Genomic DNA, 25,928 nt, shown 5'->3' with positions numbered 1-25,928 from the left:
TGGTAAGCTGTTGCATTCTTAGCAAATTCAGACACTGCTAAGAAAAATAGTTCAAAAATAAGATTGTCTTTCTCCAAAGCACTCAGTGGCTCCTTTGAGACAAGGATTTTGAGGCTCCATCTCACATACTTTGAGCATGTAGCCAGGAGGGACTAGTCCTTGGAGAAGGACGTCATGCTTGGAAGGGTGGACGATTAGCACAAGAGGAGAGGACCCTGCATGAGATGGATTGACAGTGACTGTAGAAATGGGGTCAGATGTGTCAGAAGTGGTGAGTTTGGCTCAGGACAGAGCCAGATTCAGAGCCATTGTTTATAGGGTCTTTAGGAGTCATGGTCAGCTCCTAACATAACAGCAACAAAGCACTAACTTAATTATGAGAATGAGAGAACATTGTTGTTACCAAAAAGCTTAGCTTCTGCCACCTGGGAAACCAGTCTTGAAGACACAGACTGGAGTGGATTCAGTCAGATTTGTTATATACTAATATTTTGGGGGTTGGGGAGGAAGAGCTTCCTGAATCTGCCTCTCTTCCTTCAAGACTTCAAGACTTCTATAGGGAAGACACAAAACAGCAGAATGTAATCCAGCTTATTCCTTCTCTTTGTCCTGATGATCTTATTCTAGACAGAATCTCCTTCTCTCCTCTTGCGATCATATTCTAGGCTAGTTGAGCAAGATAGCTTAATGTCATGACTGAAAAGGAGAAATTCTCACCTATGGAATGTAGGGCTTAAGAGACATAAATCTTAACTAAAAGACTTGATCCTCTCTTAATTGCCCTCATAACAGAAGTACTTTAGCTTCATAAGGAGCCCTTCCTAAGTTATCCTGCTAGACTAGGAGGAAACTTCTTCCCTTGGTTACAAGGAAACCAGAAGAACTACCACTGGTCTGGTCTCTAAAGTATCACAGTAGAAGATCTAACAGAGTGGGCATAAATAGGAAACAAACCTGAAAAACATTAAAAAACAAGGCTGGAGAAGAACATGGAATATCCCGTAGACTGCCACAAGAACAAAGAAATATGTCTTGGAAAATGTACAGCCAGAGTGTTCCTTGGAGGCAAAGACAACAAAGCTTAATCTTTCACACTGTGGACATGTAGCTAGGTAAGGTTATTCCTTGGAAAGGGACATCATGCTTAGGAAGGTGAGAGTTAGTGAAAGAGAGGAAGACCCCAATGAGATGGATTGACACAGTGACTGAATCAGTGGGGTCTGGTGTGTCAGAAATGTTAAGGATTAGGGGAGCTCAGGTGGCCTAGTGGCAAGAAGCTGCAACTACAGTCCCAGAGGTGCACGGTTCAAATCCACCAGATGCTCTGCCGGGGAAGGAGGGGCAGTCTCCTCCTGAACCAGTCAGATCTGATTTGACGGTACACACACACACAAATAATAAAATAAAATAAAAATTTTTAAAAAGTAAATTAGAAATGTTAAGGATGGCAAAGAATAGGGCAGGGTTCAGGGTGGCTGGCTATGCATAGGATCAGTGTGAGTAATTAAGTAGAAGGCACCTTAAAAAAACTGGTAGAGACAGGTGTAACCCCTGAGTCTTGGCCTTTATTCACAGCCTTCAGACCTAGGATAATCTTGCCCCCTATGGCTCAGCTTTCAGCCAGACCATAGAAATCAAAAGAATAAAAAAATTGCACAATCAATAAGAGTGCATCTGAATTCCAAAATCAATCTCCATAATAGTCTATGTGTTTCCTACTGCCAAAGGGGCCCTTTAGAGTAGTGAGAGAAGATCTTCACCCTGAAACCCACAGCGTCCCTTTTCAGCAGGAAGTAGCTAAGAGAATACGCCGTCCCCTTTTCCTTATGACTCAGGGTGAAGTCTCTCTCAGGGAGGAGTGATAGGGAATGGCAAAGGATACACTGACAAAGAAGATTAATCGGAACTGGCTTTGACAAGCACTGTGGCATTTGGACAAGAACAAACTGGGAGGAGGGTAGAGAGAATAGTGCAACAATGAATGAGTGGAAGCCCAAAATCTCTGTAAATGTTTATGAAAATTAATAAAATATAATTATAGGAAAAAAAAAACTGTATGTGTGTGCATATACACACATATCCATTTCCTGTATGAAATGTTAATGTTAGGATGTGGAATAAAGAATAAGTTTTCTTTCTAGTTTTTTGTGTTCAGGAAAGCCATATAGGCTATTCACACCCAATGACAGTGTATTTATTTTTATTGTTCAGTACTGAAAAGCCATTTACTTACAGTGTTCATTTAGGATCACATAAGGGAGCCATTTTGTTGATTGCTTATTTAATTTTTTTTTTTAATTCAGATTGGCCCAAGAGAGAGAAGACACAAAAGCAAAACAAGAAAACTCAATAAAAGGCAACACTAACCCATTAAGAAAGATGGAAATGACTGATTTGCATGTGAAAGCAGTGCCAGGAACAGAAGTACCAGGACGGAAAGTGAGTTTTCTCTGGTAACCCTGGCTAGGCAAGGTACCAACGCCTTCAGCCAGACGACCAGGGATGTCAGGCTGGAAGCCAATTTTATTCCCATTCTTTTTAAACACCATGGACAGTGCTTTTTCTTTTCATGCTATGGTTAAAACTCTGGTAAGCACAGTTCCATACAAGTTGTAGAGAAATAAGCAGAGGGGATGAGGAGCAGTCATTCACACAGTCTTCATAATGCCTCAGTCCTGCATAGCACCTCTGTGGCTTCTGCCAGATTAGTGTGAGAGTCACCCTTTTCTGTTTGTCCCTCACATTTTTTTCCCTTTGGTAATTTTCCTTTATTGTCGGAAAACTATACCCTAAAATGACCCTGGCCCACTCTTAGCTCATACATTCTGTACAAATTCTATAGTGTGCTGGTTAAGATGATCTTTTACTTTTGTAACATGTATAGTAAATGCATTCTTATTTTCCCTTTTTAGGACTGGGTTGTGAGTAAATTTGGAAGAATCTTACCTGTCCTTCACCTTAAGAATCATCTTAAACATAAAATATCCTTTTGATGGACTTTTTGTGGTTAATTAGTATTTATCATAGTATGTCATTTTTTTTTAAAAGAAAGATTTCCATTTAATTTTTACAATAAAGATTTAGTGCACAAATACAGCCCAAAGCCAAGAGAAAAATAGCTTTGCTATGTCATTTTCCTAAGAGATGCACAATCCTCTCTGAGTTCTGGGTTTCACAGAAGGAATACTTTATACTATGTATATCGAATTGATGTGCAAGTGTGCAATAAATATAGACACATTCCTTTCTGTTTTACATAGTTCTATTCAGTTGGTCAAGCTGGGATTTAGAAATGTGGAATATGTTTTTTTAAGTTTGCTTTAAACCTTTGGGAGCATAATTGGTAAGGGGTTGTGCTGCTTGCCAAAAGCTACCACCACAGGTTTAAATCCAGCTACTGCTCTTTAGGAGAAAGTTGAGCAGCATCCTCCTATGCAGTTACAACCTCACAAACCCACCTATGTATCAGCTGTTGATTGCTTTTTGACTCAATAACAGTGAGCTGAATTAAGTTTATACCTTTAAAATTGAGCTCATTTTATCAGCAAATCTCTAGGCCTTTATAATTGTTTCCATTTCTAGATAAGACCTAATCATCTGTGTTTGAAACATTAGCGGATATAATGAGATTTTCTATATAAAGTTCCATAAAATCTATTTCATTATTAATATACCTGTTTTTTCCCGTTTCCTTTGATGAGCTAAGGTGGTTGCTAACAGATCAATGTCATTAAGTTAAGGCTCTATAAAATACCTTAGCACTCTGAGTTGTATCCTTTAAAACTTTTAATCCATTCTAGTTTAGTAGATAAGGGATAGAAAGAAGTTCAGGAAAGCATAGATAGAAAATATGTAGCAGGCAAGAGAATGATTGGTAGGGAAATATTATGAACCCAGGATGATCCAAGTGACCTTAAGCAAATAAGGACAGGTTATCTGTCAGGGAAACATGAGCAGAGGACATTTGTCTCCACTTTTTGTATCATTCAGTGAGGAAGCAGAAACCCTTCAAGATATTTCAGACAAGTACTTAACAACCAAAAAAATCAAACTCTACCATTCTACTCATGATCCCAAAGAACAGAGTAGAACTGTAGGTTTCCAAAGCTGTACGTTTTTATTAACATCAGCTGCCTCATCTTTCTTTCCTCTTTGGAGTAGATGGTGGATTCAAACTGGCAAACTTTTAGATAGAAGCCTGTCACTTAATCCACTATACCACCACAGTCCCTTTTTTAATCAGAGGGAATGTAATACACATGTTGTTATTAGGTGTCATCGAGTCAAGTATGACTTATAGCAACCTTGTGAACAACAGATATGAACCCTGTCCAATTCTGAGCCATCCTCACCATCTCTGACACACTTGTACCCATTGCTGTAGTCACAGGTCCAGTCCATCTCATCAAGGGTCATCCTCTCTTTCACTTACCACAGCTGGTCTTAAAGATGCCAGAGGAGCAAAAAACTGATGATGAGGTTTCCCAAACATTACTAACTGGACCAAATAGCTGTCACTCCCGAGGCTCCAAGTCATTGCTGTTGAGTCTACTTTCCATCTGGTTTCCAAGGTGGACAAGCCCACCTTTTCCTGAGTGGCTGGTAGATTCAGATGGCCAGAGATATGTGGACTTGGCACTAGCAGGACAGCTCCCTATAGCCTGCACCACCAGAGTACCTGAGGCTAGAGGAAGGAAAACTCACCAGTGTCCTTTATTGAGGTTACTGCACCTCAAGCCAGATCAAGGCCTCAGCAAAATTGTTGCTGGCACTCCAACTCACTGCAGCCGAGTCAGAATCAATTTGTGGCTTACCCTCCATCGGGTTTCTGGGGCTGTAAATCACACAGGATATTTCTCTTTCTCCTGAATACCAGGAAGGTGTGGCCTTTGGGGAAGCAGCATAACTCCCTACAGACCACATCACCAGAGCTTGCCAGTGACACTAAAGTCAGGGAGATAGTGGCTTCTTCTTTTTGATTGCTGACTTCATCTAATCGCAGCCACTAACATCAGGGAGAATAGTGTTGAAGGAGCAGGCTGTGAACACACCTCCAGTGAGCTGCTGATTGAGCAGGGCTTCCAGCCAAGTCAGCCTAGTTTGTTCCTAGCCAAGGAAGCAACATTCAGACATACCAAATTGGAACAAACTGGAGCAGTAATTGGAATGAGCAAAAATTACAAATTGCAGCCCTGCAACTCCATTAGGTTCTGATAGCAACCAAATCTTACCAGTACAGTGGAAGTCAGCTGTTGTTCCGGACTCAAAGTTGGTAGCATAGTGGGGAAGCAACAGTGCCAAGTTCAAAACTGATAGTCAACTACTATTTTGAACATGTTACTTTCCATAAGTTCCCCAATAATGCCGTCTGCTGCCTCAGACTCCAAAAAGGGCTCACTACTCCCTTCCCAAGACTCCTATCCCATTGTCACCTAAATTTTAAAAGTTAGGGCTCTTTCTGTTTCCTTTAAGATCTATGAAATGCATTTTAGTGATTGTGTAGTGTGTGAAGTGGACTTCATTGAGCTAGGAAAATCAGGAGAGTTGAGATGAGTTAATGTTGAAAAGACAGGTATTTGAAAAGAAAAAAAGATAAATGTTGTATATCTCTGTCATCCTTCATCCTCCAATTCTCTGATTCACAATGACCGCTTAATGGATTCACACTTCTCGTTTACTTGAACCTGTGTACTTAGAATATAATTTGAATAGGTTTGCTATTATGTCTTAAGGTATTTCTGTCAACTAATAATGGTAGTTCTTGATTTTGCCTTTTACTAGTACACTCTTCATTCAGTTTGATTAGAACCTAGTTTAAGACAATTATGTGCCCAAGATTAAACAATGTTTCTGTTTGTTTTATCAGATTGATAAATTTTTCTAAAACCTAGTACTTTTGTTTTGTTCCTTCACTGTCTGTAACATCATAAAATATGATCCATCAAAATACTGCCACAACCTGAAGAAAATAGAGAATTCTACCAAGGCAATCCCTGTAACCGACCTCACTTGGGAATTGGAAGGAGGGAATGATCCACTGAGTAAGAAACGACGAGGGGAGTTCTTAGACTTTCACAGACCAAAGAAGGCAATCAAAAAGGAGTGCGGTGAAGGTGCCACTGGGTCTCCAGCTATTCCTCCAAGCCCCAGTTCAGGGCTAGGCATTCACCACTTACCACAGCCACAGGCTGCACGAAACATACTTTGTGGGTCCATTCATTTTTCGGAATCTCCCTACACACCTCATTCTGATCATCAGAAATCTAAAAATGTGCCTTTTCAGGTTTGGGACTTCAAGTCTGCCAGAAAGAAAAATAGCATGTCTGATGATGATACCAATTCTGAAGATGAGTTAAGAGCAGTGATTGCAAGAGAGGAACACTTGGGGAAAACTACATGGTCCTCCATAAAAGAATCTGAAGGTGATCCCTTTGTAATTGTAAGGGATGATTTCAAATCAGATGCTCACAAACTTTCCTTTTTAACAAATTTAAATACCAGAACCTCTTGCCAAGCTTGTAATGATGCTACAGGAAATGATTGTAACTGTGACTCGGAAGATACAGATGAAATCATTGCAGTGAAAAAAGTAATTGCTAGAAGGAGCACAAAACATTTAAATACAGAAAAATCTTTATGCAAGAAAGCTGCTTCCAAAGACAGAAAACATTGTGAGGTTTCTGCTGATTGTATTAAAATACAGACGAAGCAGAGGAAAGCAAGGTTAGGGGTCTGTAATGAGATTACGCTTCTCAGTTGTAAATCTCCATCTGGTTCAGGTAGCGGTGAAGTTGCTGGCTGTGTGTCAGAATCATCTGCATCCAAGCGAGGCAGGAGATGTCACCCTACAATGGAGAACTGTCTCCTTGGGGATCCCCCTCTGACTGAATTGGATCAGTTGGATTGTCATGATGAGGCTCTGAAAGAAAGTCTCAGGAGTGATACTCAGGAAGCCAGCAGCTGCTGCCCGTTTGTCAGAACTTCCAAGAGTCACAAGATCCCTGTCAATGCACCCAGAGACAAACAGTGCATTTATCCAGAGGAGATTATGGCTTCTCTCTTAGAAGGAGAAAACATCTGTCATCAACAGAATCTAAAGGAAAATAAATTCCAGGCTTTCAAAGGAATAGGCTCTTTGTATGAAAAGGAATCCAGGAAGAACTCATTAACCATGGGTGTTACCTCTGACCCTACTGGTAAAGATACTAATTCCTTGAAATTTGAGTATCTCAGTAGGGTTTCCACAGGAAGGGGACTCTCCTCTGCTAATGACTCCTCTAGTGAATTCAGTTCATACTGTCAGACAAAGAAGGCAAATGGCCTGTTTCAAAAAAAGACACAGGACACACAGGCCCCTTTTGGGAGCCAGGATAACAAGGTGATTTACCCAGGTAGTTCAGAAATGGGAAGTAAAAGGACTCCTTGTAGTCTGTGGCCATTAAAGTATAATAGGTCTTTAAGTCTTTGTGCAGACATTGACAAGATAGATGTTAATGAAGACCGTCCACATATTACCTCAAATGTAGAAGGTGGTTCAGAAAAGGAAGGTACAGTTTCACACTGCCTTAGATCTCCTGAGAAATCACCAGAGGTCTCTTCTGGAAAAGATAGCCCTGGATGGGGGTCCAATAAGAAGACTCAAGAAAGCAACAGTGATTTTTCCTATTCTGTTAGTAGTGTATCAGATGTTACCAAGGATCGATATTTTCAAGATAATCAAAAGCGCTTGGCAGCCTTAGATGCCAAGCAGAAAGCAAAAGAACTGCAAAAGAAGCTGGTTCATAATGCTCTAGCAAACTTGGTAAGTATATTCCAAATCTATTTATTTAACAACTCCCAATTCATAGGAAAGCTTATTGCTGTAGAGCTGATGGTCATCTAAGCATTTACCAGTTTTATATTTATGCCCTGAGTTATATTTTTATCACTAATCTTTAGTATATCACTAAGAAAGTAAAATTAAACTTAATTTATTTATTATTGTTAGGTGCTGTCAACTAAACAACCCTATGACCAACCAAGGGATATGAACTTTGCCCTATGCTATGCCTGATATACTGGAGCCCATTGTTACAGCTCATTTAAGAACATTGTGTTTCATCAAATACGTCATTTTCATTTAAAATTTCTGTGATAGTGATGTTTTGTCTTTGAATTTACATATAACCACTATAGCAGTCTTGACAAAATTTTGTAACTCTGACCAAACCATAGCCATCAAGTTTAACTCAAAGCAACCCTATTGGACAGGCAAAGCAGGACTGCCTGAAGGGGTTCTAGGACTAGAAATCTTTATGTAAGCAAACTGCAACATCTCTCCTATGGAGTGGTTAATGAGTTTAAACTGACAACCTTTGGGTTAGCAACTGGACACTTTAACAAAACACCACGAGTTGTGAGTCAGCACTGACTCATACCTGTTCCCCCAGGAAATTTTCAGAGGTTGGAAACCACACTAGAGGATATTGCCCATCTTTGTCCCTGATGACAACTCCTGACAGCACAACTCCTTGTCCAGTAGGCCACCACGTAATTCACTATACTGCTGCTGTCATGTCAATTTCAACCCACAGTAACCCTTCTCTGGGTTTCTGAGGCAGTGCATTTTCTTTCCTAATTGTGATTTAAGTAAAGGTTTACAAAGCAAATTAAATTTTGATTCATCATTTCTAACATTTTCTTCAGTAACATTAATTTCAGTACCCACAATATAGTCTTTCTTTTTCACTACCACCCTATTATTCTGATTTCCATTGATCTTTCCATACTTCCCTGTATACCAGTCTTATCTTTCCACTTCTTCCCTTCCCATTCCTGGTAAACCTTTCCTCAGCTCTTTATAGCAGTGGTCTTAAGTAATCCTTGTTCTTTTGTGACTGGCTTGTTTAACTCTGCATTATGAACTGTAGGTGTATACATGGTATGTGTTTCATAATTTTGTAGTTGTTTTTAAGTGTTAACTGTTACACAGTACTCCATTATGTGAATGTACCATACTTATCTATTTTGGATACATTTGTATCACTTTCCTGTTATAAATAATGCTGCAGTGAACATGGGTGTGCATAAATCTGTTCATATCGCAGCTTTTCTTTATAATCTATACTTAGTAGTGCAGTTGCTGAATTAACTAGTACTTCTATTCCCAACTTTCTAAGGAAGTGCCAAAGTGCTTTCCATAGTGCTTGAACCATTTTACATTCTCACCAGCAGTGTGTGAGAGTTCCAGTCTCCCTCCCCAGGTTTTGTTGTTTCCTGTCTTGTTGAGCAGTACTGGTACCCTACCTAGTCCACAGAGTGTTGCACTACTAACCCAACAGCCACACTTCATCATATGCTGCTTCCTGAAATTCTTCTGTTAGCCAGTTCTTTTTGATACAGTGACTCAGTGTATTCCCTCTGTATTCTTTTGATGCTGCCTGCATCATTCAAGATTTTGACCATGAATTCTTCGGGTTGCAACTCAAGGCTTGAATATTTTCTTCAGTTCTTTCAGATTGAGAAATGCCAAACATTTTCTTCCCTTTTAGTTTTCAAACTCCATCTCTTTGCACATTTTATTATAATTCTTTGCTTTGTCTTCTCCAGCTGCCCTTTGAAATCTGCTATTCTGCTCTTTTCAACATTCCTTCCCCTAGTTTTGGCTTCTTGTTATAGCATGTATCATCACTTTGGAGCCAACTCATTCCTAAGCCTGCAGCAGGTTTTCAGAGGCAGTAAATCACACAGGAGGAAATTGCCCATCTTTCTCCCAGGGAGCAGTTGGTGGATTCAAACCGCGTGCCTTTAGGTTAGCAACACAACTTCTTACCGTTAGGCCATCAGAGCTCCCTGGGATTTTAATTTCAGTGCAAATTTCAGGGTCTTTCTGACATCCATTTTGATTTTTTCTTAATTCCTTCCTTTTATAATGAACTTTTGCTTTCTTTGTGAATGATGTCCTTGATGTTATTTATTCCACAACTTTGGTCATTAGAGTTCAGTGCATCAAATCTATTCTTAATATGGTTTTTAAATTCAGTTTTTATACACTTAAAGTCATATTTTAGTTCTTGTGCCTTGTTTTAGTCTTCTTCAGCTGCAATGTAAACTTGCATATGAGTAGTTAATTATCCTTGGCCTGATTTGACTGCTGATATTCAGCTTCTTCCAACAATTCTTTCCATAGATGTAATCCACCTGATTTCTGTGTAGCTAATCAGATGAAGTCCATGTATACAGTCACCATTTAAATATTTTTTTTCTTTTAAGTATTATCATTGTACAAAAATCTATCTGCAGCCTCATTCCTGTCACTAAAGCCATATTTTCCAACTGCCAGTCATTCTTCTGTTTTCTGTTTTTATATTCTAGTAACTATGGTTATTAATACATTTTGATTGCATGTTTAATCAATTTCACATTGCAGGAGTTGGTAGAAATCCTCAATTTCTTCGTCCTTGCCTTAGTTGGTGTGTATATTTGAATAATGGTGTACTAACAAGACTGCATTGTATGTGTATGAATAGTATCCTGTCACTCACAGCATTGTACTTCAGTATAGATCTTGAAATGCTCTTTTTGACAATGAATGCCAAAACCATTCCTTTTCAATCTGTCATTTCTAACACAATATTGTCATGTAATTATCTGAGGCATTGTGTTCCTTTCCAGTCCCACTTTTCAGCTCACTAATGCCTAGGATGGAAATCTTTCAGCATTCCATTTTAGTTTTATCCAACTTCACATTTTCCTAAGATTCATAGTTCTTACATCCCATGTCCCAGTTATTATTGGATGTTTACAACTATTTCTCCTCATTTTGAGTCTTGCCATGGCAGCAAATGAAGGTCTTTCATTGGGTGAAAGCTTCCTTCTAACCTCATGCTTAGAGTAGACTCTAGTTTGGGGAAGCAGCTTTTCCCCAATTGTATTTTGTGTGCCCTCCAGGCTAAGGGGCTTATCTTATAGCACTCTATTCCAACAATGTTCTTCCCTTGTCCATACTGTTTTCAAGGGCCTGTTGTCAAGAAGATAGCCATTCCTCCTATCTACTGAACTTAGAAAAGTTTTATGTTTTTGTCTTGGGCAACAAGTGCATGATAGTGGCATTCTTTGAGATAAGGATAGGATAGAAAGTAGACTAGGAAAGAGGAGATTGGGTTTGGACATGATAATTTGAGATTGGATTAATTTAAGGTTTACCATTTTTTATAACCTCCTTAGGATGATCATTCAGAGGTCAAGCCAACACACATCATCTTTGGTTCTGACAGTGAAAGTGAAACAAGAGAGACATCTGTTCGAGAACAGAACCATCCAGAAAAGGAGCTTGTGAAGGTAAGAAGTTAGGACATTGCTATAAGCAATCATTTTTGTTTGTTGCATAATAAGACCTCCATAAAACTTGCAGTTTCTCTATGAGGTTGTCCTGGGAACTACTGTGCAATCCTATGTTCTCCAGATCCCCATACACTGATACTACAAGTGTCTTGGAAATTTTTTTTCTCCATGACTATATTACTCAAACTATCTGAAAAATTAATTCACTACCACCATTATGCTAGACTGTACTGAAGATCCTCTGGATAAGTGAGATCATCCCTCATTCATGGCTGACACTGCATTGATTCAGAGACAGAATTGCATGGGAGGAGGTTGCCCATGTTTCTCTCACAGAACCACCAGAGAGACACCGCCTTTGGGTTCACAGTACAGCTCCCTACACACTACACCCCTAAAGCCCCTGAATATTGTCAAATGTCAGTTAAATACTAAAACAGGAATTTATGTTCTGGCCTAGATGGATGGGCATTTGTGAGAAGTATAAAGTATATAAATCATAAAAGTATATATTGATTACTCACTAATGTTTGGGTTTTTTTCTCTTGATCAACTTGAAAACAGTTCATTTCGAAAACATCTGGGAAGCTATTTGATAGCAGCAGTGATGAGGACTCTGATTCTGAAGATGACAACAAGAGGTTTAAAATCAAACCTCAGTTTGAAGGCAGAGCTGGCCAAAAGGTTAGTAAAAACTAAAAATAATAAAACTTCTTTATTCTACGCAGTTCTTTGACCAAGATAGTACACAAGCCTTGGCAAGCATCCAGTGTTGAGATATTTTGGAAGTACTCTCCTTTTCTATTAAGTCATGGATAGGTGTTTGTATTGAAACATTAGTGGACTTTAATGCTCGGGGAGAAGTTTGCCTCTTAATTGTCTTGTATTTTTTCTGTAGCTCATGGATTTACAGTCTCACTTTGGCACTGATCATCGATTTCGCATGGACTCTCGATTTCTAGAAAGTGACAGTGAAGAGGAACAGAAAGGTAACTATCTCCATATCCAAACCAGTCATGAGGTCAAAGGAGGTGGAACCCTTAGATGTCATCTAGTGTGCCTCCTTCACTTAACAAATTCAACTCTCTACTCAAGACATTTAATTGAGGAGCTAATTTAATATTCCTCAGATTAATTTGCATTTATTAATTTGCTTAGAAACACATAGTTACTTGAAGCCGCCAGAAAGATCAGGAAATGGGTAGCCTAAGCCTAGTTCTGTTTTTAACTCCATCCCAACCCTGTCATAACACAAACACCCACATCAACAAAAGAACATGTGCTGCCTAAAGACACAGAAACAGTTAAGGTTATACTTGGCTTTCTAAAAAAGAAAGCATTTGTTTAGGTGCAGAAAAGCACTGCAGCATTGATGTTTTTTCCTATCAGTAGTCTAGATTTTTTTCTTCAAGATGTTCTCTTATTTTTAAAGAACTTTACCCTCCAACTTGGCAGGGGTGGCCACATGTAATGAGCTCCCTCAAATTCTTCACCTCAGATTTCCATATCCTTACTCCTAATGCTTTTGGTTTTTTTTCCTTTTCTTTCTTGAGTTATATCTGTCAGTACCTTAATCCTCCTTATTCACACTTCCTTTATCCTTTTCATGTGCATCCTTCACTTTTCTTTTAGTTCCTTCCTTTTTATCAACAGAGTTGTCTTGTGGGGTTGAAAAAGACATTCTTTCAAAATACCAGTTTTCTAGTTGCCACATCATTTCTTCCTTCCTTCCTTTGTTTTTTTGTTTCTTTTTGGCAGAAGTAATGGGGTTAGGAGAGACTCATGTATGTGACAAGGTCTTTGCCTCTTCAGAATTCTTCATATAAATAAGGGCATGCAATATTTGCCCATCTGTTGTTGTGTATTGTATCTTCTTTTTTTCTTTAACTAATAATAGTTAATAATTTATCTTAATGAGTAATATTCTGTTTTGTGTTTTTATCACTTTTTCTATGTCCATTCATATGTTGATGGCTGTTTAGTTTGTTTTTATCTTTTGGCCATAGTAACTATGCTGCAGTGAATATTGCTGTATCTGTTTACATTCCTTCTTTGCATACCATTTTCTCTTTTTTATGTCAATGTTTGAAATGAAAAATTATATCTAATTCAATCATTCCTACCCTAGGTATACTTTAGGAATACCATCTCTGAATTTATTATTATCATTATTGTTTGAAGTAATTATTAAATGGTACATTTCAAAAATATACTGATGATACATGACAGCAACGGAATGAATTCCTTAGTTCTTCAGAGTCCCCATGGTGAACCTTAGAAATTATCTACATTTAGAAGCTGAATGCTATGGTTACACTCGTATCTTCAGGTACCTTTGTCAGCCTCCTTACAAGTCTTGTGATTATATATATATATTCCCTCATAGCTATGGATAATTTGTTCACTAAGTAAAGTGGTGATTTTTCCTCAGCCAACCTGTAATATTTCACTATTAACCTTCCCTTTACTTTGATTTAGTGAGCCCTAGTGCCTGACCATAAGGTCAGTCCCTCAAATCCACAGGACACATCATGGGAGAAGGCTGGACAAGCTCTTCTTAAAAAGGTTTACACCCTTTCCTGGTGTGACTGTCCCAGGAAATGCCTAGTGTCCCAGGCCTGGGCGCCATGGTCTCCTCAGCTGCTCAGATGGCATCCAAAGCCCCAGGCTGGGCACCCGAGGTCACCTCACTTCAGAGGCCAGTTTTCCCCTTGGGACAAAGTAGCAGAAGTTCTGCCGAGAACTGACAGGCTGAGGTAGAATTCAGTCAACAATGCATTAGCGCCTCCTGGGTGCCCACCAGACTTAGGTGCTGTGGGACAGGGAATGAACAAAGCACAGCACCTTGCCCTAACGAGGTGTCCATTCTGAGAGAAGACACAGCAAAATAAGTGAATAAGTTGTGCATTTACTGCTTCGGTGGTGTGTTAATCACTCATATGGAGCTGTGTGCCAGAGTTCAGTGGCCTGGAACAGGTGCACTTTATTAGTCTTCAAACTGACATCATTGCTCCTCTGTAACTTGGAGAGGTCCCTGGCAGACTGCAGAAAAACAGAAGAAGTGATGGGTTTGAGCTGTAGTGTTGGAGAAGAGTACTAAATATCCCATGAACAAGAACAAACTGATATGTCTTGGAGAAAGTGCAACCAAGATGCTCTTTAGAAGCAAGGATGGTGAAGAGAGGCTATTCCTTAGAGAAAGACATCATGCTTGGGAAGGTGGAGTGTTGGCAGAGGAGAGAAAGACTTCCAGCAAAGTGGATTGACACAGTGACTGCAGCAACAATGGCCTCAAGTATTATTTGAATTGAGACCTGAGTTTTTAGAGGGGATCCACTCTGCCAGAGCTTGGAAGGCCTTTCCAGGGGAGGAAACTGCAAACACAAAGACCCAGGACTACCGCTGGCTGCTGAACTGTGGAAGACCTATGGTGTTGCTCTTCCAACCCAAAGGCAACCAGTTTGAATCCACCACCTGCTTTACAGGAGACAGATGGGCAGTTTTGTTCCCCTCCTTGTTTTGTTTAAAGCCTCTGAAAACCTGCTGGAGGGTCAGCTCTGAATTGGTACCTATGCATTGGCAATGAACAAGATTGGTCATTAACATATCCAACATTGTTTAGTGATGCATGGACCTAGTTGTCCCTGTCCCTCTACTACCTGATGAGCTAGCCACAGGAGTCTTGGGGAGAGCCAATTCCTGTGCACTTGGATCACATCTCCCCAACCCTAGTCCTTGCACGGGCCCAACAACCAGAAGTTCTAATGGAAGCATGGGCGATGAATACAATGAAATGCCCACAGTCCTTTTGAGAAACACATACTTTAGAGTTGAGTACAGTCTCTTACAATGGGGGTTTGGATCACACTATTCTCATAAACCAGTTTTGGATTTTTTTTGTTTGTTTTTGAGGGTTGTGTTTTGTTTTTTGTTTATTTTCATAAACCAGTTTTGATATAAACCGAATACTTTTTTCTTTATTTTTCAAGTTTTTGTTAGCATTGGCATTTCCCTCCATTCTGATTGACCTTTATTATCTGTTTGTTTTTTGTTTTTTTTAATTTAGGTTGTTTATTTTTCATTTCAATGAACATCTACAGAGATTTTGGAATTCCATTCATTCATTGTTGCACCCTTCTCCCCGCACAAACCCCTCCCCCCTCCCGTTTGCTCCTCTCCTTGAAAAGCAAAAGAAAAACTCCCTCATTGGTACACAATCCCTCCCCCCGCACCTCCCCAAACCCCACTCCCTACCCCCAAATATAATCCACTCTGCAACCCTCATTGCATACTCCTACGATAAAAATAATGCCCTAAAATATAATACTTTTAGACTATTCTCTATTATCTGTTTTTTAAATCGTAAGGGGGCACTTTGGTAGCAGAGCCTGCAGGGAGTTGCACTGCTAAGCGAGAAGGCTGTTTCTCCGGCAATTCAGCTTTCCTTGTGGGAGAAGGACGGGCCGTCACCTCCCAAAAGACTTACAGCGTAAAGGGCAATGAGTGAGGCTTTTGGGATGGTGTTTGTTTTTTAAATAAATGATAACTTTGTGGGGAAAATTATTTACATCCTGAGAGACCAAAACGGATGGTTGCTGTTGAGTCCAAATCAGGTCAGCAGTGATGAGTTTATGATTTGTTATTTTTACTTCCATTACAACTCCCAGCTTTCTTCCCAAGTCTCATGGTTCCTAATTCTTTCTGTGCCTCCAGATGCGAACTCATCCCAGAATGTCCCTGCGGCATTAGCCTCCAGTTACACATGGTGTTTCCCAATGCTGAATCTCTTTTGTCCCTGACCTCTCTTGGGGCGCTCATCTTACTTTCTCATGGTTTCTGAGCCCTTTGAGCAGTGTTCTATGTCTGTTAATGGAAATTACACTCTTAGAGCAGTCAGGCATATCTTTTGTTCTTTCTCCATTTTCAATCTGTTACTTGAACTTGTCCTTCTAGCATTATATTTTCCTTCTATCATTAGGTATTCTTATGTTAAAATTGAAATAACCTGGGAGGGTAGAGAAAAAAGTGCAACAATGAATGAATGGAAATTCAAAATCTCTGTAAATGTTCATTAAAATTAATAAAATAAATTTTTTTTTAAAATTGAAATAATTTACTTTAAAGTCACACATTGTTGACTACAATCAGTTCAAATGATTTGACCTTTGGATTTTCCACTTTACTTTCCTCACTCAGTCATTCATGAATAGAACAGGCCAGACTTGCCAGAAAAATCCTTAAGGAACTCATGTTCTGTGTCCCTTCCAAAACTCTTGGTGTAAAATTGGTGGACTCCTCTGCCATAGGTATGAGTTCTATTTTTCATTCTTCATGCAACTCAAATCTTCGAAGAGACGCTTTATGATCATTTAGAAGCATCTTATTCACATTTTTCAGTAGCTCTTTCAGCCACTTCCTTTATGTCAAAATTAACAAATTCTGCCAACCATCTCCATCATGAATTGCCTTCCATCAAAGGATATTACCAGAGGAGAAAATACACCTTACAGTACTTTTTTATCAGTATATTTATATAAATTTTTTATAAATATGCTGCCCCCTCCACTTTAATTAGCGATGGATCATGCTGAGGGCATATAATGTATACTGGTTGCCCTTTACAGCATCAGAATTTATTTTGGTCAGCCTGCCCTTTCTCAGATTGCAGACTGTGGGCAGGATGGGCTCAGATGTAACAGAACTTCTAAGCATCATGTCAGTGTTGTCCTCTTTGTAGAGTAAGGCCAGGATGTAGCTGGGGTTCTCTGCATGCTTGCCTGCAAGGCCAGTGGCCACAGCCTTGCCATGAGAGGAAAACAGAACCGGGATGAACACAGAGGCATTCAAACTACTCAGCAGCGACAGAACCAGAGCTCTGTCCCATCACTGCTGGATCCTGACTACCAGCTGAGGCACAAAGTGGCTGTGTCTTTCTGGGCAGCAGAGAGTGTTGGTGTCCTGCTTCCTTCATGGGGCTGCTATAGGTCAGGTGTGGAGCAAAGAGGCAGGTCTCACCTGCTTCGCTGGGTTGTTTTTAAAGGGGGTGGGGAGGAAGTCTCCAGTGGGAGACACGGATGTTTTTATAAACTTTTTTGTTGCTTTTAAAAACTTGTTTGTTTTTTAATAAATAACCTGTATTTCAAACCTGGACCAACACTCTCCACACTAACCCCTGGGAAGGGGCATTGGGAATTAGTAAAGCTGTGTTTCCCTTTGAGTTACTGACTGTCCTTTCCCTCGTAGAGACACGTGAAAAGAAAACCGCAGAGGAAGAAGAACTTGCTGCAGAAAAAAAGAAAGCACTGGACATTATGCAGCATGTTTTAAACACCACCTTGAGCAGTTCTATAAGTACAGGATCAGTAACTGCAAAGAGATTCAAGTATGGATTTTGTTTCACCCCATTACACCATATGTTCCTTTATCATAAATGACTTCTTGAACTCAGTTTGAAACTAGTTAATTGTAAATTCTGTAGAATTCTGTCAGAGACAGGATTTCTAGCAGAGTGACTGAAAACCCTGATAAATGTGCTTAACTTTTACTCATGTGAGTGATTCACTTAAGTACATTCATTCTAGAGAAATCACTTCTAAGTGTATACACTTAGCTATTACTACAGTATTGCTTCCCTTAGTAAAAACAATGGAATGAAGGAATATGCTGTAACTTGGACTAATTCTTAAACTGTTGCTGTCAAGTCAGAACCATGTCATAATTGATCTTCCATTCATTTCAAAGGCAATAAATCTCAGGAGATTACTTATGTTTCACCTGCCGAGAGCCTGCTAAATTTGTAGCCCAGGCAACCATAGCTCAGTGTAACTTATACAGTTAATATTAGCTATTTTAAATAGTCAGAATGCAGTTCATGGTATAGTTTTTATTTCTATGAAAATATATCTGGTAAATTTAGGCAATTTTAATTTTTGGATTTAAACTGTTTAGTAAGATTCTCTGGTGACCTGGTCTAAAGGGAGTTTTGCTGCTAACTTAAAGATACCACATCTCTGACAGTGCATTGAGTTTGATTATAAAAATGTCACACTTATGTAAGATAGAGCACTAGTATAATCTTGGCATTCTGGTGACCTAGTGGTAAGAAGCTGCACTGTGATCCCAAAAATTTAAATCCACCAGCTGCTTCACAGAAAATGGATGGGTAGTCTCCTGTGCACTTTACAACTTCTGAAAACCTACTAGAGGGTCAGCTGTGAGTCAGTTCCACCTCATTGACACACAGCAATGGAATCTTTTTTTTTTTTTTAATTATTATTTTGTGTGTCTGTGTACCGTCAAATCAGATCTGACTGGTACAGAAGGATATTGTCCCTCCTTTCCCGGCAGAGCATCTGGTGGATTCGAACCATGCGCCTCTGGGATTGCAGTGCAGCTTCTTGCCACTAGGCCACCAGAGCTCCCCTACAGCAATGGAATCTTAATGAAAGCAGATTGCCATGTCTGTCTTCTGTCATAAGAAGCTCTTATAGTTAAATAGGGTGTACTTGCCAACCCAAAAGCACACTATTCAAATCCATGGTGGGACTAAGATGGGCAGTTTCCTCCTGTGCAATTTTCAGCTTCTGAAAACCCACTAGAGAATCACCTGTGAGGTCATGGGGGGAGGGAGCTCCTCTGGCAGCGTTGTCTGGAGGGAGTGGCACTGGTAACCCAAAGGCCTGTAGCCTCTGGTACTTTGTATACACCACAGCTCTGCAAGAGAGAGAAACACTCTCTTCCCTTTACCCTTCACAGCCTTGGAAACCGATGGAAGGTTGCTGAGTCTGAACCAACTCACCAGGCAGTTTGAGATTGAAGTAATGTAATGAAACTGCCTACTATCATCCAGATTCTGTAGTTATGAACAAGTGACCAGTGTTCCCATCAATATCATTAGCTGCTTTATCCTGCCTGCCACCAGAATGTTTTATGCAAATCTCAGATATGATAGTTTTATCTGTATATATGTTATGTTTAAAATTTTAGCATTAAAAAAGATAAAAATAATGTATACAAACTTTTGTAAGTAAACCAGTATAAAATAATTTTTTTTAAAGATACGAAGAAAATCAACTATAACCATGTTTCTCAAAAGCTCAGTAGTCATCATTGTTATTTATTCCCACCTACCTCAAAATTAAAATTTCCCTCGTTTTGAATTATAATTGCCTATTTTTGACGTCTGTGTTCTGATTTATGCCTTCTGACTTCTTTTTTTTATATAGAGATGTCATACATTATGATCCAACAAGACATGACCATACCACCTTTGAAAGAAAAAGAGATGATAAGCTAAAAGAAAGGTAAATTTACAACTTTTCTTGCTTAAAAGATATGAATTAACATAGTTTCAAGCAGTGAGAAAAGTGAGGGGTAATCAATACGCAGATCATGAGGATGGTGCAGCATAGAGCAAGGTTTCTTTCTGTTGTTAAGGGTTGTTACGAGTCACAGTCGACTCAACAGCACCTAACAACATCAGTCCATCCGTATAGTATTTAATTTAAGACCAGGGGAGAAGAAAAAGTAGGCTGGGCTACAGGCTTTTTATCTGCTTTCTGCTATGGGGCTGTGAGAGGCACTCCTGGCCCTTTCAAAAAGGTATTCATGGACCTGTGCTCTCATGTTCTCTTTTTCTGCTTTCTAGAAAGCTCCCAAACAAAAGGCAGGAAGTTCAAATCCACCAGCTACTCTGAGAGAGAAAGATGGGCCGCCTCCTGCCACTCAATTTACAGCCTCTGAAAAATCCAGTTGAGGGCCAGGAGAAACATTGCAATAGATAGTGAAAAGATTAGGGAATTTTCTTCTAGCAAATCTTCAACAATTTTTGGGAAGGAAATTTTCTTCCAACAAGTCTTACCTTCCCCTGCTTTTCTGTTTTGTTTTATCTCTTTCTGTTCCAAGTTCCAGTGCCAAGATTCCTTTTGAAGATTTTCCACGTAATTTTTATACTTTCTTATTTTTTTCCTTCTTATTCTGATTGTTCTTCTAACACATTACTGTTGAAGAACTCACACTCCACCTTACTAATTCTGTATGTTACTATTTTAATTCTACTCTTCTTTTATTTCTTCATTTTCTCGAGCCATTGAAGGCATTTAAGTACCTTATCATTAAGGTTGAATAGCATTGCTTCCTTCAGAAGATATTCTGGTTCTGTATTTTGGTCACTTCTTCATTCCATTTTGTCCTGATTTTTTTAATGAGTTAGTTATCTGCTGCTTTCTATTCAGTTTTCTGTTTGTATTCTTTTGTTTTGATATATTTGACTCAGCTTGCTAGTTTGGCAATTTTTGGTCTTTCACCTCTATCTTCTGCCTCATGTGGTAGAAGATGGAACTGTATGTGCTATTCACTGTTTACAACAGTGAGGGCAAACTGGATCAATGTTAGTTACTGTCTGTGTTTAATTAGGTGGAGCAGGAGCCGATCTCTAGTTTTATCCACTGGGTATATCTGTAGAGATATGTGTGTTATTGGGTTATGTGGATGCTATTGCTGGCTGTTTTCAGTTGGGAAAAGCAGAAACAAAGCAACAAAAAACCATGATTGGGCAGTAAGAGAAAAACCAACATGAAAAGGAACAAGAATCAGAATAGAAACAAAAGAGTAAAAAGGAAGCATGAAGAAGAGAAAGTGAGAAGAAATGGGGGAAAGGACATTAGTGTCATGATAAAACCTTAATGCTACTTAGAAGTGAGGGTAGTGAAGAGAAAATGAGAAGAAACAAGGGTGTCATAAGGCTACAATGCTTTTTTTAGAAGTGAGCATGGTAAGGCTCTGTCTTCCTACTTTGGACATGTCATCAGGAGAGATTGATGACTACAAGACGACATCATGTTTGAGCAGAATGGCCACAGCGGTAGGCTTAAGCATATTAAAGCTCATCACAGATGGTATAGAACCAAACAGAGTTTCCTTCTGTTGTCAGTAAGAAATACCTTGAGTCACAGCCTACTCAGTGGCAACAGTGACAAGCAGCAGGCGGGACAGCAGCTTCTCCCTGCACATGCAGAGTAATTTCTTTTTTTTTTTTTTTTTTTTAGTAATTTCTTTTCATATGCGACACTTCTGCCTTCTTCTCCCTGCTCTGCTTAAATCTCCTATGTGGGAGACTTCTCAATAGCTTCACTCTAGCTTTAGGACTAAAAATAGACTCCTTGTATCAGGCTCGACAGTGTGTGGAGCTTACATACTTTTTCCAGCCTTGATTTATGTCATACCCCGTGCTTCCTCCTCTCTCCAGCACCTATACCTTCCTGGCACAGTGCCTAGCCACAAGTTTTCTCACTGTCTAAGATATCTTTCTTAGTTTACCCCTACTTGTTTTTCAGGTTTCTGCTCAAGCATTAACAATTCTTTCTATGTTCTGGCTGATACTCTTCAAAAGTATTATATAACCGTCCTTTTAACACAGCTGCAATTTTTTTTAAATTTTATTTTATTATTATTTTTTTGTGCATGTACCGTCAAATCAGATCTGACTGATACAGGAGGAAATTGTCCCTCCTTCTCCGGCAGAGCATCTGGTGGATTTGAACCATGTACCTCTGGGATTGCAGTATAGCGTCTTGCCACTAGGCCACCAGAGCTCCCCGCAGCTGCAATTTTTATTATACCTGTCATTGTTTTGTTAGAATCCAACTTCTCCACTTGACTATAAATTCCTTAAAGTCTAAGGATTTTTTACTTCAATACCTATATAGCAGAGAGCATATGGTAAACATTAACTGAATGAAAGAGTAATAGTCAGATATAAAGTCTATCTTTTAATAAATACAAGCCAAAATAATGATGTCATTCTTTCTGACAAGATTATATTTACTTAAAACTTATAGGATGCTCTCGTGCCCTGGTGGCAAGAAGCTGCACTGCAGTCCCAGAGATACACAGTTTGAATCCACCAGATGCTGTGCTGGAGGAAAGAGGGGCAATCTCCTCCTGTACCAGTCAGATGCAATTTGACAGTACACACACAAAAAATAATAAAAAAAAAGAAAAATAGGAACTCTTAACAGTTTTAAATTTACTTTTTAAATTTTATTTATTTTTTTTATTTTATTATTGCTAGGTAATGTATTTTACAATTTTTTTTAAAAATAGGAACTCTTAAAATAAATTTAAAACTGTAAGAGTTCCTATTTTTCTTTTTTTAAAGAGTTCCTATTTTTCTTTTTTTTTAAGAGTTCCTATTTTTAAAAAAAATTGTAAAATACATTGCCTAGCAATAAACTCACTTAATTCTGAATACTCTCTGGGTTCTGTTATTATAGAACAAGTCAGTGGGTGACAGCTATATATCAGCCCAAAATAAATGCTTAAAATAGAAAATAATAAATACTTAACAATGACAAAATAAAATGGAGCAGAAAAGTGATAACATAAAACTAAAAATGGTCAAAACAACTATGAGATATTATCTCATCCCAGTAAGAATAGCAAAATTCAACATAGCGGCAAACAACAGATGTTGGCAAGGTTGTGGGGAAACTGGAACCCTTATTCATTGTTGGTGGAAGTGTAAAATGGTGCAACCACTATGGAAGGCAGTATGGCACTTTCTCAAAAAGTTGGAAATAGTAATACCATTTGAACTAGCAGTTCCACTACTGGAAATATACCCTAAAGAAACCATAACTGCCACCCAAGCAGCTATATGCACACCCATATTTATTGTGGCTTTGTTCGCAATAGCAAAAAGAAGGGATAAATAATGTACACAGCATTGAATCAGATGAGTGAGAAAACTGTATAAAAAGAATACATGATTAGGTATTATTGGCATGATGAGAATCCAGGAAAAAAGTGGCATAGTAAAGTGGTTGGGGGAAGGGGGTGTGGACTGTATAACAATGAGAGAACTTTGTTCCCAAAGAAAAAAGCCAACTGGGAGTGGAGGAGACAGGGAGGAAAATGTGCAACACTGTATGAATGGAAATCCAAGTTCTTTATAAACTTTCATTAAAATCTCTATTTTAAAAAACCTAAAGATGTTCCGTTTGTAGAACATACTCAAAATAAACTTTGTGCAAAATACTGAAGTATAAACACTGAAACTGTAAACTACTTGAGGAAATACAGGAAAATATTTAACTGATTGCCGAGTGTGGACTTACTAATTAAAAAGGAAAAAATCATTGATTACATTAAAAATTTGAAAGAGTCTATGTTACAAAGACCTTAATATTAACAAAATCTATAAGTGAGAACAATACTTTCTGTAAGCATAGGAGTGAAAGTGGCAAAGAATAAAAATCAAACAGGCATAGATCAACTAAGTAACAAGTAAATTAAAAAAGAAGCAAAGACACCAGAAGAGAGGAGGAAGTGGGGTCCTGGAGGGCTCACGGGCTCCGTCTCTGACTTGTTCTTGTCACTGCTGTGGTAGTTGGAAGTGTGTGTCTGGTCTAAGGCAGCCTCTGTGCCAGCCCAGTGGAGAACTGGTGTGGAGGTGCCAAGTTGGAGCAGAATTTCTGCTCAGCTGAGAGCTGACTGAGAACCCAAGGATGCCAAAGTACAGGCATCACCTCTGCCCATCTGGGTGCATTGGTTTGGGACACCTGGCCTTGGAGATGGGCCACTGTTGTCCTCAGTGGTGTCAGGGATGGTATGTGCAGTCCAGGGAATTAGATGCATTCAGGGTACTTCACTGACAACCCAGGATGCCCAAAGACAGCACAATCTTGGAGTTCTGCTGCTGTAAATATCTGTGTGGTGTCTGCCAGGTAAACAATCCACAAGGACATATCTTATTGGATCTTTAGAGAGGCTGTGGCCCAGGTGGTGCCTCTAGTCCATGGTCTAGCTATCGACCAGGAATAGAAGTCTGCTGACCTCTGAAAACAGCAAGTCTTTGAATGTGGACTGTGTCCATGCTCTTGGTACAGGCTACAAAATGATATTATCTAGCATGAGGTCAGACTGAGACATAGTAATGCTGCTAACCACTTAGCAGTTAATGAGCAGTGAGGAGGAGGATGATATGCATCTCCATTGTCATCAGCCAGCTTGATAGTGTAGAGAGTTTCACAAGATCAAGTTTCTGGATGCAGAACCAACTCATAGCTGAGCCTCCAGCAGATTTGCAGAGGATGTAAATTGAAAGAAAAGAGATTGCCCATCTTTCTTCTAGAGGATTCAGACCATCAGAGAGGCACCACCTTTGGTTTAGCAGCACAACCCCCTACTGAGTATGCCGCTAGAGCTCATTCTAACCAAGAAAGCATCATGCCTAAGTGTGAAAATAACTGTGCCTTGTTGTTTTGGTTTTTATTAATTTTAATGAAAGTTTACAGAGACTTGGGGTTTCCAGTCATTCATTGTTGTACTTTTCTCCGTGCCCACTCCCTCCCCCCAATTCACTTTTTTCCTTGATAAGTAAAAGAAAGACTCTTCCATTGCTATGCCATATTTATAATCATCATCTATTTATAATCACTGCTCCATCTACCTCCTTAGTCAGTGCCTTCGTTGTGTTTCTTCCTTAATTTGTTTGAATTACTTCATTTCCTTTGATGCTTGGGATTTCCATTATTGTCATTCATATCTTTACCTGTTTTCTGGTCTTAGTTGTACTAGGGAGGCTGGACAGCTATCTGTCTAGTCTGCCATCCTGCCCTGAAGCCCAAGACTGTCAGAAATGTGCGTGCAGCTTCCCTGGGAAATTTTAACTCAGGCTTCTTTTAGTTTCAGTCAGAATGGCTATATTCTAAAGGTTGGCTGGAATAAACAACCTTTATCCAGATAGCTCGCGCATGTAGCTGTTAGTCGTCCACACAAACTCAGCCAGGTTCAAAGCCATTGTCAGACTCACTGCATCAATCCATTGGGGTCTTACTCTCTCTTACAGACTGATCTTTCCCAGCATGGCTTTTTTTTTCCAAGGACTGGTCATCTTGACAACATGCCCAAAATATGTGAGGTGCAGAGTCACTAGCCTTGCCTCCTGATTGCACTTCCTTCAAGACATTTTGGTTTATTTTAGCAAAACCAAAGACTGAGGCCCCTGAACTGAGAAAAATCTGTGAAATTTTAATTACTCAAAGCTATAATCTTAGGTGTCATATTTGAAATAGGGATTGGAAGTTGAGATACAAGAATATCTCAATCTACAACCAGGAGAAGATAAAATAGATGAATGGCACCTTCTAAGAATCAAATCCCTATGCACATCCAAAAACTTCTCCAACAGGGTAAAAAGGGAAGCCACAGCCTGGGAAAAAGTGTTTGGTAATGACATGTCAGATAAGGGACTGGTATCTAGAATTTCTAAAATACTTGAGCACCACAACAAGATAAAGGTAAATAATCCAGTAGAAAAACAGGCACAGGAATACATTCAGATGGCCACCAAGCACATGAAGAAATGTTCCAAACCCCTAGCTCTAAGAGAGGTGCAAATCAAAACAACTGTGAGATATCATCTCACCCCAGTCAGAATAGCAAAATTTAAAAGAACAGCAAGCAACAAATGCTGGCGAGGTTGTGGAAAAACTGGAACCCTTATTCACTGTTGGTGGGAATGTAAAATGGTGCAACCACTGTGGAAGGCGGTATGGCGCTTTCTCAAAAAGTTGCAAATAGAGATACCATTTGACCCAGCAATT

General features: G+C 39.3%; 1 protein-coding gene across 1 annotated transcript in view; it reads left to right on the top strand.

The window, feature by feature from the left end:
- NOL8 (nucleolar protein 8) overlaps window positions 1–25,928 on the top strand; it is a 51,799-nt gene that overhangs the window by 16,485 nt on the left and 9,386 nt on the right. The window contains exons 4-12 of the mRNA XM_006900736.1: window positions 2,304–2,439; window positions 2,913–2,981; window positions 5,924–7,801; window positions 11,206–11,319; window positions 11,634–11,636; window positions 11,887–12,006; window positions 12,221–12,311; window positions 17,566–17,704; window positions 19,548–19,625. Coding sequence (XP_006900798.1) covers window positions 2,304–2,439; window positions 2,913–2,981; window positions 5,924–7,801; window positions 11,206–11,319; window positions 11,634–11,636; window positions 11,887–12,006; window positions 12,221–12,311; window positions 17,566–17,704; window positions 19,548–19,625 — 2,628 coding nt within the window. The remainder of the gene's footprint in view (window positions 1–2,303; window positions 2,440–2,912; window positions 2,982–5,923; window positions 7,802–11,205; window positions 11,320–11,633; window positions 11,637–11,886; window positions 12,007–12,220; window positions 12,312–17,565; window positions 17,705–19,547; window positions 19,626–25,928) is intronic.

The sequence above is a fragment of the Elephantulus edwardii genome, unplaced genomic scaffold, assembly GCF_000299155.1.
Source record: "Elephantulus edwardii isolate Elephantulus edwardi_28Jun2011 unplaced genomic scaffold, EleEdw1.0 scaffold00292, whole genome shotgun sequence".
NCBI classification, from domain to species: Eukaryota; Metazoa; Chordata; class Mammalia; order Macroscelidea; family Macroscelididae; genus Elephantulus; species Elephantulus edwardii.
Note: the sequence above shows the minus strand (reverse complement) of the source record. Positions and strands in the feature narration are given on the sequence as shown.